Below are 18419 nucleotides of genomic sequence, written 5' to 3'. Positions count from 1 at the left end.
CTATCCCAGGGTCGCCCTGGGTGGCAGCAATTCGCCTCACCTGGCCACCTGGGCACTCTCCACCTTCTGTGAATGGCGCATCCCACCACCGATCGGTTGCTCCTAGGACGATCCTTTTTTCCTCGCCACCCCCACAGCTCACCCAGGATCCCAACTCCTTGCCCCGGAGGTCTGCACGTTATCGGGGTCCCATTCCCGCCCTCGCCTCCTCCCCGCACTCACCTGGGCACCCGCCCTTCGCCTCGCGGGCAGCCCGGATCCTCGCAGCTCGAACGACCCCCCAGCGCCGCGGCCCCTGGTGGCCCCGGACTCGAGAGCCCGGAGCAAGCGACGAAGACTTGCGGGCTACGGAGGCTGCGTTGGCGCTCCGAGCGGGTCAGAGCCGCCTTTACCGGCGACTTTGGTTCCCTCCCACCCGTCTGAGAGCCGCAACCGTAAAGTGCAAGCGGGGAGCGGCAACCCGGTGGTGCTCACTGGCCATCTGGGCGCCTTAGCCGCACCCTGGATGATGTAAACCCCGCCCCAAAATGCCCTGACTCCGCCCTCTAAGAGTCTAACTCTCACTCTGGCTCTCTGGTTTCCCGCTCTTAACCCACTCCAAAGAAATTAGCATCTTTATGCTAACCCTGTCCTCAAGGGCGCTAACCAGTCCCTGAAAGACTGACTTAGACTCCAATGTTTGACTGGTCCTCCAAAGATTCCCAGTCCCCCCACCCCCCACTAACGCATTTAAGCCCCACCTGATGGAATGTTCTGGTGCAAAGGAGTCTAAACTCTACGCCCCCAGGGGTTTTTGACCTCCTACTCAAGAGACCCCATACCCTTGCGGCCTCTAAAGAATTGTAATATTTTACATTTATTGATTGATTGGTTGATTGATTACGTGTATGCGTATGTGTATAACTACCCTCGAGCTTCTGTGCCGTGTAAAGGTTAGAGGACAATTTGGAGACTAGGGTCCCCCCTTCCATCTTGCCAGTCCCCAGGAATTAGTTCAGGGAGCCATGCTCGGCAGCAGGCATCTTTACCCGCCTCCTCCTGGCGAAGAATTTTTAACCTCTATTCTATTCAGCTCCCAGTCCTAACCCCTGTTCTCTAGATTTATAATCTCGAGGGCGTGTGTGTGTGTGTGTGTGTGTGTGTGTGTGTGTGTTTTCCAGAGGATGGAATCCAGGGCCTCGCTCCCCATAGTTTGTACTACGTCCACTCCCGCCTACGGGATCCTAATCCCATAAATCCCAAATCCTGCACTTGAGCGGTCAACGGATTCTACCCTTCACTTCAAAGATTCTAAACCAGCCACAGAAGGAATGTAGCTCCCTTTAAGTCTAACCACGCCCTCCAGGATTCTGGTGGGTCTCCAAGGCCCTCTGGTCCCTCCCACACGCAGCGGTTTTCCCTCCATCTGCCCACCCGCCGCTTATTCAAACTCCATGCAAAGTTTGGCGCCTGCAGGAGCTCTCTGTCTTATTCTCTGGGCAGAATATGGGACTGCTCAGAGGACCTCCCAAGTTGAAGGAGAGGAAGTCTGACCCGCAGACCACTGAGGCCTTGTTTGCATGGCATTCCTCTCAGCCTGGGACAAGAGGGTAGAGAACATCTGACAGGAACCAACACTCTGAACGCCCGATACACACCTGCGGAAACGTACAGGGGTCCTCCTCTAGCCGGGCTAGACCACCAGTGTCGCCCATTCATTTACGCATGCGTGTAGGCACGCGTTTAGCTGTAGTGTGTATTGGGCATGAATTCTTCTGAGTACCACCCTGTGTTAGCAACATTCTGAGTCCCACCCACTAGGCCCAGTAGCATCCCTCCCCCAGTTCTGACAACCAGAGCTACCTCATACATAGACTGGCCAACTACTCTCCACCCCACGGAGTCCCTACTCAGATAGACAGTCACTGTACACTTATGTGTTTGCTATGTATTTTAATATATACATGCCCTGTTTATAAAAATAGACTGGGCTTTCAACGGGTTTAATTGACTTGGACACAGAAGTGAAATTAGTCTGTGTAGACATAAACAACGCTTGTTGTCTGAGTGAAGGGGACTGAGATGGGAAGGAAGCCAATGAAGCCCGAATCACAGAGCTGGCTAGCTACCGCATCTGCAACTGTCCGGTTGCACACACATTATCACTCCCTCTCCCCCCCCCCTTCACCCTCCCATTATCCATCTTGAGAGAAGGGCCTAGACATTTAAACACTCACTTCTGTGGGATGCTAAGTTGAGGGATGCCTGGAGGGCATTAGGCCTCCAGCACGCTGGTCTGCTCCAGTCATGCCTCCAGGGCCTCCAGGAAGAGGAAAGTAGGTCCTGGGACAGGCCCAGCGGAAATTAGAAGCATATGACCAGCATCCACTAAATCTCCGTTGACAAGGTGCCATTTGATGGCAGGGGATCACAAAGAACCAAGACACAAAGAACCAACACATTACATCCCCTTTTCCAAACCATTTCCCAAAAGCTTTCGCTAGATTCGTATTGCCATTAAAACCCACATTCATGTTCCCAAAGTTCCTATGACATTTATCATGGCATAATTTAAAAATATTTTCATTAGGCCGGATGTGGTGGTATATATAACGTTAACCCCAGCAGCGATCAGAGAAGCAGAGGCAGGAGGATCTCTGCAAATACCATGTCAGTCTGGTCTGGACAGCAAGTTCCAGGCCAGCCAGGGTTAGACAGGGAGACTTTGTTTCAAAAATAAGTTTTTGAATTTTGTTCTTAGTGTGTGTGGTGTGCATGTGAGCATGGATGTGCCATGGCATGTGTGTGGGAATCAGCTCTCTCCTGGATCAAACTCAGGTGGTCAGGTTTGCATGGCAATGGCTTTAACTTACTGAGCCATCTCTCTGGCCCAGACCAGTGTGTGTGTGTGTGTGTGTGTGTGTGTGTGTGTGTGTGTGTGTGTGTGTGCGCTCATACACGTGTGCACATGTCTATGCCACAGAATGTATGTGGAGGTCAGAAGACAACTGTAGAATCCTTTCTCTCCTTATTCTGTTATGTGGGTTCCAGAGATTGAACTGAGGTCCCAAGGCTTGCACAGCACACCTTTACCCAGCAAGTCCTCTCACCTTGTTGTGAGGTGATGTTTTATAAACGGAAGGTTTAATTAGGACTAGTAAGACACTTGCCACCAAGCCTGATGACCTGAGTTGGATCCTGCTAAAGAGAGAGAGCAGACTCCCACAAGTTGTCTTCTGGGCACTATATACATGTGGTGTCACATGAACACACACACACACACACACACACACACACACACACATGATAAATAAATGTACCTTAAAAAATTCAAGGTATAATTATACATATTAAGTTTGGTAAATCTAGATAAGTAATACTTGCCTGTAGAGCCATTCTCTTAATCAGAATATTTGGGGCTGGAGTTACAGTTCAGTTAGTAGAGGGCTTGACTGAGTATGCACAAGAACCTGCATCTGACCCCCAGTACTGAATAAACGGGGTACAGAGACAGACACTTGTAACTCCTGCACTTGGGAAATAGAGCAGAAACCCAAGTTTATTTTCAACTATGTGGTGAGTCTGAGACAAACCTGGATTATAGTCTGATATCCTGCCTTAAAAGCAAACGAATGCAAGACATAAACGGCATTTCTGTGGCCCCAAAGGTTTCTGTAGGCTCTACAGCTCCCAGCTCTTAGGTGACTCAAGGTGACTAGCAATAGCTTCTTTTTCTTTTTGAGACAGGATCCCATGTAGCCTAGGCTAGCCTTGAACTCCACATGTAGCTGAGAGTGACCTTGAACTCCTGGTCCTCCTGACTCCACCTCCCAAGTGCTAAGAGGTGAGCTTCAGTGTTTTTGGTTCATTGGATGTTGGATATCAGAACCAGGAGTTTATCCAGGCTAGACCAGTCCTCAACCAACAGAACTCTCTCCTCAGTCCCCACTAACTCTTTTTTTTAAAATTATTATAGACTAGCTTTGACCTTTCTATGGTTTCACACAAATATGTGGTATTTTTCTTCTGTTCTGTCCACGTGGTGTGCTTCTTCTGTTCCTCTTCTCTCTGCTGACTTCCTGCTTTATTGAGATTTTTTTCCATATTGATACATGTTCCGTTAGCTTGTTCTTTTTCTCAGCTGAGTAGTGTTCTACGGTGTGGAAGTGCTGCTGTCCACCCACTTGCTTGCCGACAGGATTGGGGTTGTCTTTAGTTCTTTCGTTGAATGAATATCGGTATAGGTACCAGGTTCAAGTCCTTAGGAGAGGCCCTGTTTTCATTCATCGTGAGTGACTTAAAACTGGACTCTCTGGGTTGGGAGCTACGTGTTTGTTTAACTGCACCACAAACTTGAGCTGGCAAAGTGTCTCCGGGACTTGTGTTTCCATCTGAACTTTCCTCGCTCCACATCCTTGACTGTCTGTCATCTTTTAATTTAAAATGAAGTCCTCAGGCTGGAGAGACAGTGCAGAAGCTAAGAGTGCTGGCTGCTCTTCCAGAGGGCCAGGGTTCCATTCTCAGAGTTTACATGGTGGCCCACAAAGGTTTGTAACTCCAGTCCCAGAGAATCACATACACTTTTCTGGCATCCATGGGCACTAGGTATGCACATGGTGCATAGACATATATGCAGGCAGAACATCAACAACAAAAACAACAATAATAACAATAATATTAATTTCAAGACTAGTATTTTTTGAAACCCCATCTAGGACTATTGAAATGGCTCAGTGTGTAAAAATGCTTGTTGCAAGCTGGACAGACCCAGTTTGACTCCCAGGATCTGTGGTGGAAGGAGAGAAATGACTCTTACTAAATTGTCTTCTCATCTCCATGTGCTTTGTGATACACACACATACAAACACACAGGAATACACACAGGCACACACACAAACACACACGGGTACATACATATACACACGCTAAGTATAATCAAACCACTGTACAACCAGTCTTTGAAGTGACAAATCTTGTCATCTATCCACCCACTCATCCATCCACCCATCCATCTACCCACTCATCCATCCATCCATCCATCCATCACCCACTCATCCATCCATTCATCCATCCATCCATCCATCCACCCACTCATCCATCCACCCACTCATCCATCTATCCATCCATCCACCCACCCACCCATCCATCCATCCACCATTGTTATGGACAACCTAGCTGCTGGCTACAGGAAGAATCAGGGAAGCTCAGCCTTACCATCGCCACCTGCCCACTGGCTTCTGTAAAAATCAGCCTCTCTGGGCCTCAGTGTCCTCATGCTAAGTGGGAATGAAAATGGAAGGTCACGGCAGGAGTTAGACATAGGCAAAGCTTGGCTGACTCCTACAGTTGCCTGTGTTGTAGAGGCTTCGAACTGACTGGGCTGGGAATGGAGCAGCGTTTGGGAGTCAGTGCTGACTTACCTGCTTTGTTCCAAAGACAAAAGAAGTGGCAGGCAGTTTAGAAAGGTGCCATATCCGGGAGCCTGGACCCTGTGACTATGGGCTATGGGATCCCTGTAAAGACTTTTGCTGCCATTGAAGTCGGATGCCTGAGCAGTCCCTGGGGTAGGAAGCCATCTTTCCCTGAGTCTAAACTCAGGTTCTAGTGTTCCTTCTGCCTCAAGAAGTAACCCCAAGTGTGCTAGTCAATGTCTCCAACTCATTACATCAGCCCCCGTTTGTGGAGTGCCCGCTGAGGGATGAAAGCCTAGCTCCTAGCTGACAAGGACAAGGCAGCTCTTAGCCTGGGCCCCAGGGGCTTCATCTTAATGCATTAAGTAGTCACACAAACAAGGGCAGGCTAGAATTGTTTCCTGCTGTAGAAGATCGAGACCCACACAGAGATTCACAGGGGAAGTCAGGGAACTTCCCAGAGAAAGCAACATGCAAGCAGAGACCAGAGGCTTTAAGGGAGCCAGTGAGGCAAAGGAGCAGGCCACAGGAGCAGTGGGTGTGTGGTGTCCACTCTCCAAGAGTTCTCCCTTGGCATTCAGGCCTTTGAGGGACCGAGCCATCTGAAGACAGCTGAGCTGTGTCATCAAGACATTAAGAAAGGTTAGGTTATGGTTTCTACAGCTAGGGTTACATCAGCGGCAAAGGGTGTGGCTAGAGACCCCCAGCTCCAAGCTGCGGCCGGGAGCAGCCCTGCTTCTTCTAGAACCCTCCCATCAGGTACAGGTAACCAGGCCACAGGATGGGCTGGAAACAGAGTGGAGTCTACTGTTATTAGCAAGGGGGAGGATATGACACACTCGGGCGTGGATGGGGGCATCCTTCCAAGAGAATTGTACTCGAGTGCCTCAACAGTTGGCGTCCCTCAAGCTATATCTCAAAAGATTTGCTCCCTTCCTCCCCAGTAGGTGGGATTCTAAGGTAGCTTGCTGTGCCTTGAGTGAGACTGCTGTCTGGTGAGGCAAACTGTTCGCCACAGGCTTACTGAAGGGGAGTAGGACATAACTTCTACTGTAAATGGGATTTTGTGTCGCTTCCTAGAAAAGTTCACAGCAGGGGAGGAAGACCACACTCAGAGTCTCACACACTCAGGCCTCACACTCGCTCAATGTTTGCTTCCCTGAAACACCTGTGTAGGCCTCTGTGTAGGTGGCTTTCACATCCAGTTTTGTGTGTTAGGCTGGAATTCTTGACCGTCAGGTGGAGAGAGACTTCATCCAGACTCCAAAGCAAAAGTCCTCATTCCCTCCCTGTGTCTCCATGATTTTCTCATCTTCCTTCCTTCCTTCCCCTTTTCCTTTCTTCCCTCCTTTCCTCCCTCTTCCTTCCCTTCCTCCTCCTTCCATATATGCATGTGTGGTAAGATGTGCGTGCACTTACCAGTGTGAGGTGTGAACTTAAGTGTGAATATGGAGGTCGGAGGTTGAGTAGGGCTTCATTCCACTTTTGTCTTTTGAGACAAGATTTCTCACAGAACCTTGAAACTCATTTATTTGACTAGACTTACTGGCCAAGGAGCTTCAGGGGCCCATTCAGCACTGTCCCTCCCCTGCTTTCACCAGCTCCCAAGGGTTGGGATGGCAGGCAGGGCAGACACATGCTTGCCTTCTGATGCTTGTGTTGGGATCTGAAATCAGGTCCTCACATTTGTACAGAATCACTTATCTTCTGAGCCACATCCACAGTTCTCTCTCCTTCTACCCCTCTTCCCCACCCAAAGATTTCTTTGAGTGGTCTCTGGGGAGCAGTAAATTAAACTAGCTAGCATTGTTCCTGTCCCTTTATATGTGACGTCAGTAAGCCACGTGGCTTTTGTCTGGCTTTCTCTTGGGTTGTTTCCTCTGGGCAAAGCCAGCCACCCCACTGTGCCCAGAACTCCACACAGCTGTGCAGGAATGAGCTTTCCCACTAATATCCCCAACCACATCGAGTGAACTGCTTAGCAAGCGTATCCTGCAGTGAAACTTTGAAGTGATGTGGTTTGGGCAACACCTTGACTAAAGCCTCAGCAGAGACCCAGAAGCCTACAGCAGCTGCCATGGTTCATGAGCCAGAGAAGTTGGGTAAAATGTTACGTTCTTACTTTGGTGGGTAATTCATTATACAGCATTGAGAACTAATGTGCAAGTCAGATTTCAAGGTAGGAGGTTGTCTGAAGAACTCCAGTATGACTGCTAGAGGCCCAAAGTGAAGTCAATACATAGGTTGGCTGGGCAATTAGGACCTGGCAGACCTCTGCAGGGAGGGGAGAGTTTAGTAAGATCCACAGGAAGCCCCTGGGTTGCTACGCACAAGATCGGCAGGATCGATCATCCATTGAACAGTTTGTGAAGTACCTACCATTCGCTGAGCTCCATGTTGGATGGGGTGGGTACAGTGATGAGCAAAAAAAAAATGCCTGTGTTCTCGTCATGGACGTTCTAGAGGACAGAGGGCCAAGGACAAGAGACTGCAAGCAGGGGTCCATTCAGCACTGCCCCTCCCCTGCTTTCACCAGCTCCCAAGGGTTGGCAGGGCAGACACATGCTTGCCTGCTTCCGGTCGGGGATGGTAAGGGTTAAAACAAAACACAGAGGTGAAGGGAAGAGGCCACTGGCTTCAAGATGTGAAGTCAGGGAAGGCTTCTCGGAGGTTGCAGCCTGCTGGCAAGACATGCTGGAGTGGGGAAGTGGAGCAGGCAGAGGCTAACAGGACTAACAGAGTCCTGAAGAATCACAGCCCCTGGGGTGTTCACTGAGCACGAGGGGTCAGTGTGGAGGGAGTGCAGGGGACAGGGGTGAGTGAGAGAGGTCTGGGATAGGGGCAGTCAGCTGGATTGTGATGAATGGTATCGATATTAACTTCTAACTGATAGAGAAGGGAGACGTGGGAGGGTTTTGAGCAGGGAAGTGAGGTAAATAGGCTCATTTTGAGTTCGGTCCATCGGGCTGCTGTGTGAGGCACGAGTGGCAAGAGGGTGACCAGGCTGAGGTAGTCAGCCCAGGGCAAGATGGTGGTGGCTGGTGATTGAGTGCTTGGAACTGAACAATCTTGACAGCTCAGATAGAGGCCTGAGAGACCTCAGGGGGTCTGGGGGAACCAGAGAAATCCGGAAATAACCCGCATGTCTATAATTTAGGGCCTTGGAAATTAAAGATTCTACAGTAGTGTAATGGAACACTAAGCAACTGTCAAAAAGAGTAAGAACCGGAGCATTTCTACACACCAACATGAAGAATCTGCAGGAGAAAGTAAGGAACTGTTTGTTCTTCAGTCAGTGAGCGCCAGGATCACAGAGCGATTCTGTGTCAAAAAACTCAAGTGGAGAGTGACTGAGAAGACACCCATGCCTCCTCTTGCTACCACACACAGACAGACTCCTTACCCCTCATAGGCACAACACATTCACATGCACACAACACACACACAAAGTTAAACATCATCTTTCTATTACTGATCCCAGTTTCTTATTAAAAAAATAAGTCACTTCTCCCATTCTGTGAGTAATCTTTTCCTTTCCTTCCTTTCCTTTCCTTTCCTTTCCTTCCCTTTCCTTTCCTTTCCTTTCCTTTCCTTTCCTTTCCTTTCCTTTCCTTTCCTTTCCCTTTCTTCCTTCCTCTCTCTCTCTCTCTCTCTCTCTCTCTCTCTTTCTTTCTTTCTTTCTTTCTTTCTTTTCACAGCAGGGTTTCTCTGTGTGGCACTGGCATTCCTAGAACTCCCTCTGTAGACCAGGCTAGCCTCACAAAGATCCACCTGCCTCTGAAGTGCTGGGGATTAGGGTGTGGGTCACCATGCTTACCCTTTGTTTTTTTTTTTATTATTCACAGCACAAAATTTTATTTATTTATTGATTGATTGTTTGGAGGTGGTAGGGAATGGAGACAGTGTCTCATTATGCAGCTAGACTAGCCTAAAATCCTCATGCATTTGTCTCCTGATTACCAGGTATGTGCAACCATGCCCAGAGCCAAAAGGTGACATAAGTTTAAAATGGGTAAGAGATATAAGCAGACAATTCCCCAAAGATGTTATACAAATGGCCATTAAGCACATGAAAAGATACAGACTGAAACCACAACAATGCTACAGTCAAAAGATAGACAGAAGCCCGTGAGCAGGCTCAGTGGGTAAAGGTACTTGCTGTCAAGCTTAAGGGCTTGAGTTCAATCCCCAGGACCCACAGAGTAGGAGGAGAGAGCCAATTCTTTCAAGTTGTCCTCTGACCACCATACAGATACTGTAGCATGCACACATTCTCCCCGCGCCCCCACAGACATACACACTAACTAACTAAATGTCAAAAAAAGAAAGGCAGGCTAACAAGTAGGATGGAGAATCTTTATTCACTTCTGATGGTGAATATAAATGGTACAGCCTTTACCCCCTGGTAAAGGATCTAGCAGTTCCACGTAAGGTTAAATATGGAAATTCTACAAGACCCAACTATCCTACTCATGGGTGTAACTGAAAACACATGTTTACATAAGGGCCTGTACATGAAGTCTCACAGCAATGTTATTCAAAACAGCCCCAAACCAGAATCAATGGTTAAACAACATGTGGTATATCTATGCAATGGAATATTACTGGGCAGTAAAAAAGGTATAAGGTAGTGATACCTATTTTAGCACTGATAAACTTTGACAACATTGTGCTGAGTAATAAAGTCCCCAAAGCTCATGTTTGTGTGATGCTCTTTGTGTAAAGTTCACAGAATGGCAAACCTATGGGGACAGAAAGCAGAGTAGTAGTTGCATTAAACTGGTGACTGCTAAGGAAGGAGTGAAGTGTTTTCTTGGTATAGGAAGGTTTCGGTGGCTCAGAAATGAACCGTGGTAATAGATGCACATCTCTGTAGGGATGAATGTGCAGTAAAAGCTAAAAGGGTGGACTCTGTAATGTGCAAAGGATGTTTCAATAAACACTTTTAAAAAGATTTATCTACTGGGGGCTGGAGAGATGTCTCAGGGTTAAGAGCACTGGCTGCTTTTCCAGAGGTCCTGAAATCAATTCCCAGCAACCATAAAGTGGTTCACGGCCTTCTATAGTGGGATCTGATGCTCTCCTCTGGCCTTCAAGTGTACGTGCAGATAGAGCATTCATATACATAAATAAAGCTTTAAAAATTATTTGTTATTTGTATGTGTATGTGTTTGTGCCTCAGTGAGTTTATAAGCACCGCAAGTATACAGGAGCCTGTAGAGATCAGGAGCTGTTAGATCTCCTGGAACTGGAGTCACAGGCTGTCCCAAACCTCCAGGTGAGTGCTGGGAACCGAACCCAGGTCCTCTGGAAGAGCAGAGAGCAGAGTTAAATTCTCTTAACTGCCCACTCACGTTTCAGCCCCAGTAAAACACATTTTAAGAAAAAGAAGGAGAAGCTCTCCAAGATGCATGGCCTTCTGGATAAAAGCACAGCAGCTACAATGGTTACATTGTCAATCATTTACATAGGGCAACAGCCGAGGACCAGGCTGGGTGGAGTCAGGATGGACACTTGAACAGCCATGTGAAGATATTAGATATTCTCAGCCCTTTAAATTTCCCAAAAATTTATTTTCATTTGTGTGCATGCATGTGCCACATGTGTGGGTGGCTGAGGAGGCCAGAAGTGGGTGTTGGATCCCTTGGAGCTGGAGTTACAGACATTTGTGAGCTCCCCAGTGTGGGTGCTGGGAACTGAACTCAGGTTCTTTGGAAGAGCAGGAAGCGCTCTGTGCTCTTTAACTGCTGAGCCATCTCTCCAGCCCGAAGAAGACTTTTTAAAGAAACGAAGACGAAGTCAATCATTTCTTGCTTAGTGTCATGGTACACACTTGCGATTTCAGCACTTGGGAGGTGGAGGCAGGAGGATGAAAAGTTTAAGGTCTTCCTTAGCTGCTGAGGGAGTTCTAGACTGGCTACAAGAGACCCTATAACAGCCAACACCCCATAGATACTGTGAGCAAAGTAGAATTGAGGCTGGGCTGGAGTTTGAGAGATGAAGAAACAGGAAGGTTGTTCTGATGATATCCTTGACAGTTGGGGAGGGCAGAGGGGAGACAGAAGCAAGCGAAGGGTGGAGGCTGTGCTCACTGTGCTCTCTCCGCAGTTGGGGTTGCTCTGCCTTTGGCCAGTTTGCCTCTGGCTTGTGATTTCTAATGATGAGGTGGTTATAATCGGATGACTCATAAAAGTCATGCCCCTGTCAATGGTCATAGGGTCAAAAAGTGGTGGAGCAAGGACTCACACTCTCTTGGCCAGTCGGCATGCTTTAGTGTGCCTTTAAGCTGTGCCTCTAAGCAGGGGTGGAGGAGGGGGCAATGGGGAGTGGAGGACTCAGGCTGATCTCATCCCAGAAGGGCAGGACTCAGAGAACAGCACAGGCTTCACTTATGGGTGGGCTGGATGCTGCCTACTTCCACAATACATTTTCCTACGTGCATGGACATTTGCATTTCCTAGGTTCCTTGGGACCATTGTTGATTATCTGCTATTCAAAGCAGGCTGGGGTGGGGCAGGGGATGCAGCAACCACCACTCCAGGTCCCCAGTATTTCCCCTTTTGTTTGCAAAGCAGCCACAGATATTTCGTGCACCTCCGTGCTGGCCGAAGCTCACGGCTGTAAAGCTCTTCTTTACAGAGAGCCAATTGTTAGGTTTGGAAGGCAAGTCTTATTCCCAGCAACCTCCAGGAGCCCCCAGCCCTGTTTCCCTCCAAAAGCTCCTCCCTTCTCCAACTGTCCCCAACTCCCATTCCCAGTTCCACTTGTCACCAGGAGAACTTGTCACCTGTTACCAGTGGGCATTGTGGCACAGTCACATGTCTAATCAGTGGGTGGCCTGTCCCCTCTCCTGCTTTGTAAGGTCTATGCAGGAAGTATTCCTGCACCCGTTTCACAGGTGAAGAAACTGAGGCTCAGTTAGGTACGAGCCACCAGTGAATGTTATAGGATGGCATCCTGACTCTTCACTCTCTAGTTCTGATAATACATATTAGGAACTTGTGGTATGCATTTCTCTTTTCAGGTTTCACCACCACTGCCACTGCCACCGCCGCCGCCATCACCATCACCACCATCATCATCACCATCATCATCATCATCACCATCACCATCACCACCACCACCATCACCATCACCCTCACCACCATCATCATCACCATCACCACCACCACCATCACCATCATCATCATCACCATCATCATCATCACCACCACCACCATTATCATACAATCATCATGGTGTGTGCATGTGCCACAGTGTGCAAATAGAGGACAGAAGAAAATCTCCTCCACCTTCTTCTCTTTTCTGCTATGTGTCTTAATCCAGGCTAGCTGGCCCCTGAGCTTCCAGAGGATTACAGAGGTTTTCGTTGCCTCCAATCTTTAAAAAAAAAATTAAAAAGTTTTTAACATGGGTTTGGCTTGAGTCCTCATGCTTCTGTGGTGAACACTTTTACCCAGTGAGCCACCTCACTGGTCCCACAGGAGGTTGTTCCTGCTGGGGTCTGGGAGCACACAGAGGAACAAGATGTTTTGGTGCCCAAGCAACCTTCCAACTTTCTATCCAACCATACAATTACAGAGGCAGACACTGAAACCTGTAATTTAGATTGAAGAGAGGAAAAAAAATACTGTGCATGCTTAGCGGGGGTGTTGAGGGGGTCGATGGAGCAAGGGGCCTAAGAATGATCCTGACAGGGAACACAGAGTCCCTGAGTGGCACCAAGGAGAGGTGATAGAGAAGGCCGAGAAGGCCGTTCCTGAGGGGTTCTTTTCAGGGATCCCGATAAAAGCTGTTACATGAGCTAAGAGGCTCGAGGAGACCAGATGCTTCCTAGGGGCGTTAATCTGATGGGATTCAACATCACTATTGAAACGCATATCTGAGCATGTCTGTGAGGAATTATCTGGGTAATGACTTGGGGAGACCCGCCATTTTATGAGCTGGGATCCCAGATGAAATAAAACAGAGAAAAGGAGCTGAAAGTTAGCGTTTCTCTCTCTGCTTCCTCACTGTGGATGCAGTGACTGGTTGCCTCTTGCTACTGTGCTTTCCCCTGGGACTTCCTTCTTGAAGTTGCCGCTGTTGGGGGTTCAGTCCTAGTGATGGTAAAAATAGGGTACCGGGTGCCACAGGCAGGGTGGGAATCTGAGCAATGGGAGGGGCGTGGCAATGGGAGGGGCGTGGCCTGCCTGTGAACTAGCCACAGTGAGGAGGCCATGATAGTGGCATGGAGTCTGGTCTAGGGTTATCTCCAAAGTTTACCTCCCCAGGAATGGTCCTTGTTCCGGAACAGTGGTCTACTTAGGGCTGGGTGGGATAGGAGGTGATGGGATGTGCTGGGGAAGCCCTGTGTTTTCTGCCACCATCTGTGTGGAACCTCCAGCTGATAGTCCTCCCAGGAGGGTGGGGGAGGGTTGAGTTTCATAACACCCTCTCCCCTTCCCCCAATGTCCCCAGAGGGCAAGAAAAGAGGAAGCACTTGTGGACTTCCTCTTGGTCAGGGCATACCAAGCTCAGCAGCTTCTTGTTGAAGGGGCAGAACCAGGCCTGCCTGTAGGTTCTTCTAGAACAAGGGTCCTAGGCATGGCCATGTCCCCCTCCCCCAACATTGGTCTAGAACATCCTCTGGCAGGGCTGTCAGATTAGGGAGAACAATCTCATCTCTTCGTTTAGTTTTCGGGACTGGTGGTGAAGGTAGCAGACTGGAGCCAGGCTTTACCGGGAAGCCCAGGTTGGCCAGCGATCTTGCCCCTATCGGCACATGTAACATGCTGTGTGTGCCAAATGAGGTTCCTCTCTTCTCTGAGCCTGTCAGCCCCCTACTTGGCATCCTGCTGATGTGTATGTGTTCCATGGGAACACGGTAAAGGCTGGGCAGGATGGCTCTCTCATGCTTGCAGAAGGACTGTAGCATGATGCAGAATGAGGTCCTTTCTCAACTTTTCTCCCCTCCCCCAGACAAGGAAGAACATGGAGGGCACAACCCTGGAAGGGCATGTGACTCAGGAAAAGTCTGGAAGCTCTACTCTCCCAGCCCACAAGAAATAGGGACACAGAAGAGGAAGGAACGTTGGACCAGAGAGGGGAGTGACTTTCTATATTTGGATTCACTTTTCCTTTTTAATTAGAATGCCTTTTTGAAATTAAAATAATAAAAAACAAAGAGACTGGTGCATATTGCTATTAAGTGTCCTGTTTCCCAAATACTTTACTATGTAGTTTAAAAACATAACAACTGGGTGTGGTGGCACATGCCTTTTTTTTTTTTTTTTGGTTCTTTTTTTCGGAGCTGGGGACTGAACCCAGGGCCTTGCGCTTCCTAGGTAAGCGCTCTACCACTGAGCTAAATCCCCAACCCCAGGCACATGCCTTTAATCCCAGCACTCCGGAGGTGAGTTCGAGGTCAGCCTGCTCTACAGAGAGAGTCCCAGGACAGCCAGGGCTACACACTGAAAAGCTGTATCAAAAAAAACAAAACAAAAAAAACCCAAAAAAACAAACAAAACAAAACAAAACCCAAAAAAGACAAACAAAACCATGTAACAGAATTGAAAGAATTTTTCAGTACTATATTTAACCACCTCTGTTGTACTATTAATATATTACCTCTTTTTATTACGTGTGTCCACCAATCTATCGTGTGTGTGCGTGTGTGTGTGTGTGTGTGTGTGTGTGTGTGTGTTGTATGTGCTTATGGCCTGTGTACACAGAAGTCCCTTGGGATGATCTCCAGTTTCCTTTAGGCAGGGCCTTTCACTGGACCCGAAGCAAGACTGTCAGCCAGCAAGGCCCCACCATGATGCTGGGGTCACAGACACCTGTGTAGCTATGCTCAGCTTTTTATGTGGGTTCTGGGCATTCAGTGTCAGGTCCTCATGTGAGTGCAGCATGCTCTCTCACCTGCTGAGTCATCACAGGTTCCACTTCATCTTTGTTTGTGGAAGAGACTCCTAAAGGCTAGGCAAGAGCTCGGTCACTGAGCCAAGCATCCCTTCCAATTTATCATTTCTTCCTCCCTTTTTTTGAGACAGGGTCTCCCTCTATGCCCCAGTTGGCTGGAACTTGTTATATATATTTATATAACAGGCTGGTCTCAAACTCACAGAGGTCCACCTGCCTCTGCTCCCAAGTGCTGGGGCTAACGGCGTGCACCACCACACCTGGCTTGATTTACGTATTTCTGCCTTGTATGGATGAGTGTTTTTGCCTGTGTGTGCGCAAGTGTGTCCCGTGCATGTGATGCCCTTGGGGTCAGAAGAGGGAACTGGAGTTGCAGGTAGCTGTGGATGGCCATGTGGGTACTGGGAACATAGGTGTGTTTACTGCCACCCAGTGTCTCTGGGTCACAAATCTGGAAGCAGCTCAGTTTAGTGATTCTGACGGGAGCCTCTGCCTCCTGTCAAGTGATTCGCTGTCATCTGAAACTGTTTCAGCATGCCTCAGTCACATGGCTGTTAGCCGGAGGCCCCAGTCCCTCATCAAGTGCACCTCTGCCTTGGGCTGTCTGCATGTGCTGTTGGATGGTGGCAGGCTTCCCCAGAGTGGGCAAGCCATGATAACCAAGTCTGTTCAGTACAGGAGGGGTCTGCACAGAGCATGAATACCAGGAGGTGAGACTTACTGGAGAACACAGTGGCTATAAATACACTTTCTTCCTTCCTTCCTTCCTTCCTTCCTTCCTTCCTTCCTTCCTTCCTTCCTTCCTTCCTGTCTGTCTGTTGTCTGTCTGTCTGTTGTCTGTCTATTTTTTGAGATAAGAGTTCCTCTGTGTAATCCTGGCTATCCTGGAACTCACTCTGTAGAGCCTCGAACTCACAGAGATCCACCTGCCTCTGCCTCCTGAGTGCTGGGACCAAAGGCGTGTGCCACTACTGCCTGGCTGTAAGTACACATTCAAATCTCCCAAACATCACGGGTAGTGCTAAGCTTCAGGGAGTGAAGTATTGTAACTCAGAAGTATTGCTTCCTTACAGAATGTGTGTGCACCTGTGTGCTGGTGGGCGCGGCAGATCAGACACATGGAAGCAGATGGTATCTGTTGAGCTCAGTAGATGCAACAACAGTAGAATAGTGGTTCCGAAGGGTAGTTTTGCTGTGTTGTGTAAAGAGAATATCTTGGCTCGTAAAGAGAATATCTCCTTCCCTTCTTCTCCCCCCCCCCCCAGCTGGGGACCGAACCCAGGGCCTTGCGCTTCCTAGGCAAGCGCTCTACCACTGAGCTAAATCCCCAACCCCTCTCCTTCCCTTCTTATTTCACAGCCAACACACTTCCCAGCTCAGAGCTGACAATGGCAACCTTTCTGTCTGTATCTGTCCAGAACTATTCCACAACACACAAAGACATCCCCTACAGTACTCTAAAGCACATTTTCTGGCACACCGTCTCTTGCCCCTGCCCACACATATTTCGTTGGGAATACCTTTGTGTCAGCACAGAGAGTTACCAAATCCTTATTTGTGGTTGTATAGTATTCCATTATCTTCAGGACCTACAGTTTATCTAGTCAGCCCCCTGCCACCCACTATTTGGTTTACTTTAGTCTCCTGTCAGTAGTGTGCCCATTCGCATCCACTTGTGAGGGTATGAGCGAGGGTGGGCATCCTGGCAGGGAGCTGCATTTAAATCCTGGCATCAGTTTCTGACACAACCACAGCCTCAAAAATCAATCATCAAACATTCTGAACTTTGCCAGTCACACAGCTGACAGATGGATTCCCCGGCTAATGCCGATTTTTGACCTCTTTCTTCAGGAGTGACGTAGAACTACCTCACCACAAGCTTCAGGGCCACTCCAGTTTTGCTTTCTGCAGAAATATGACACCGGCTTTTCTGTTAGGGTCTTATATGTTTGCAGATCTCTTTATTCATTAAAGGCTCCACCCCTTGGTCTATATGGAGAGCCTGAGAGACTAATTTTCTTTTGAAACAGGTGTGCTTTAGACAAAAGTGTCTGTCAGTCACAACATTGTCTGCCAGTCACATCAGTCTACAGAGTAGTGTGAGAACCTGCAAAGGGGAGAGGGAGGAGGGATGTGGGGAGGTGTGTGGGGATGGAGGAGGGGTGTGGAGAGGAAGGAGGGGTGTGAGGAGGGAGGAGGGTTGTGGGGGGCAGAAGGGGCATCAGGCACTTGTCAGCTTTGCACACGATGGCTGTGTCTGGTGCTGAAGATTATGCGCTCATTATGACAGAGCTAGCAAGACAAGGCAGGCTGGCCTGGCTTTATAGCCTCGGTTTGCCCTGTATCTGAGCCACCCTAGGGAGGATGGGAATATAAGAGCGGGGTCACCCAAATCTGTACCCCCAGCCTAGATGAAGAGTAGTTGGACCCAGAATTTCCAAGGAACTTCATTTAACAGTAGAGCCAGGCCAGATGTGGGTCACACCTGTAATCCCAGAACTGGAGAGGCAGAGCTGAGGGTTCGATACCAGCCTGGCAGGTATTGAAATCTTGGCTTAACACAACGAAAATGGAAACCCAATAATGTCAACTCCTAGTCTGTCTATTCCAAGAAGCCAGTGTCTTCGTGCTAGGAAGTTCTTTCTTTCCTCTCTGAATGGACTCACTCCTCTCTTCTCTTACCTGTCTGAGATCATCCTACCTCCTGGCCCTTGCTCCAACCTCTGCCCCGCCCCTACTCGCCTCTGCAGCAGCTCCTGGCCTGCCCCTGCGGGGCTCCTTAGTCTTCACACTTCTCTGGTTTCCGGGTCTATAAGCTCTACCCACTCTGATCTCACCCCACACTCCCTTGCTCCTCCAGCAATGCTAGCATCTGCATTTACCACATTTATTGAACACCTACTGCGTGTACTCGGTCTGTCAATTTTTGAGCTAGGTCTCACTATGTAGCTCTGGCTGGCCTTGAACTTAAGACCCAAAGAGCCCAGCTACATAGTGAGGTCTATGTTGTGCAAACCTCACAAGGCTCCATAATTGTGAAGTGTTGCTATCTACATCTTACAGATTAGGATCTCAAGGCCCAGAAACATTTAAGGGGTTACCCAACTTTACCCAACTAGCAGAGGA

At 48.7% G+C, this 18419-nt stretch overlaps 1 protein-coding gene across 1 annotated transcript in view; it reads right to left on the bottom strand.

The window, feature by feature from the left end:
• Hck (HCK proto-oncogene, Src family tyrosine kinase) overlaps nucleotides 1–482 on the bottom strand; it is a 43033-nt gene extending 42551 nt beyond the window's left edge. Inside the window, 1 exon segment of the mRNA NM_013185.3 lies at nucleotides 223–482. Coding sequence (NP_037317.2) covers nucleotides 223–284 — 62 coding nt within the window. The 5' untranslated portion in view covers nucleotides 285–482.
• Between the last annotated feature and the right edge of the window lie 17937 nt (nucleotides 483–18419).

Source organism: Rattus norvegicus, chromosome 3, assembly GCF_021556685.1.
Source record: "Rattus norvegicus strain SHRSP/BbbUtx chromosome 3, alternate assembly SHRSP_T2T, whole genome shotgun sequence".
Lineage (NCBI taxonomy): Eukaryota > Metazoa > Chordata > Mammalia > Rodentia > Muridae > Rattus > Rattus norvegicus.
The sequence above is the reverse complement of the archived record's forward strand: the minus strand, read 5'-3'. Positions and strand labels throughout refer to the sequence as shown.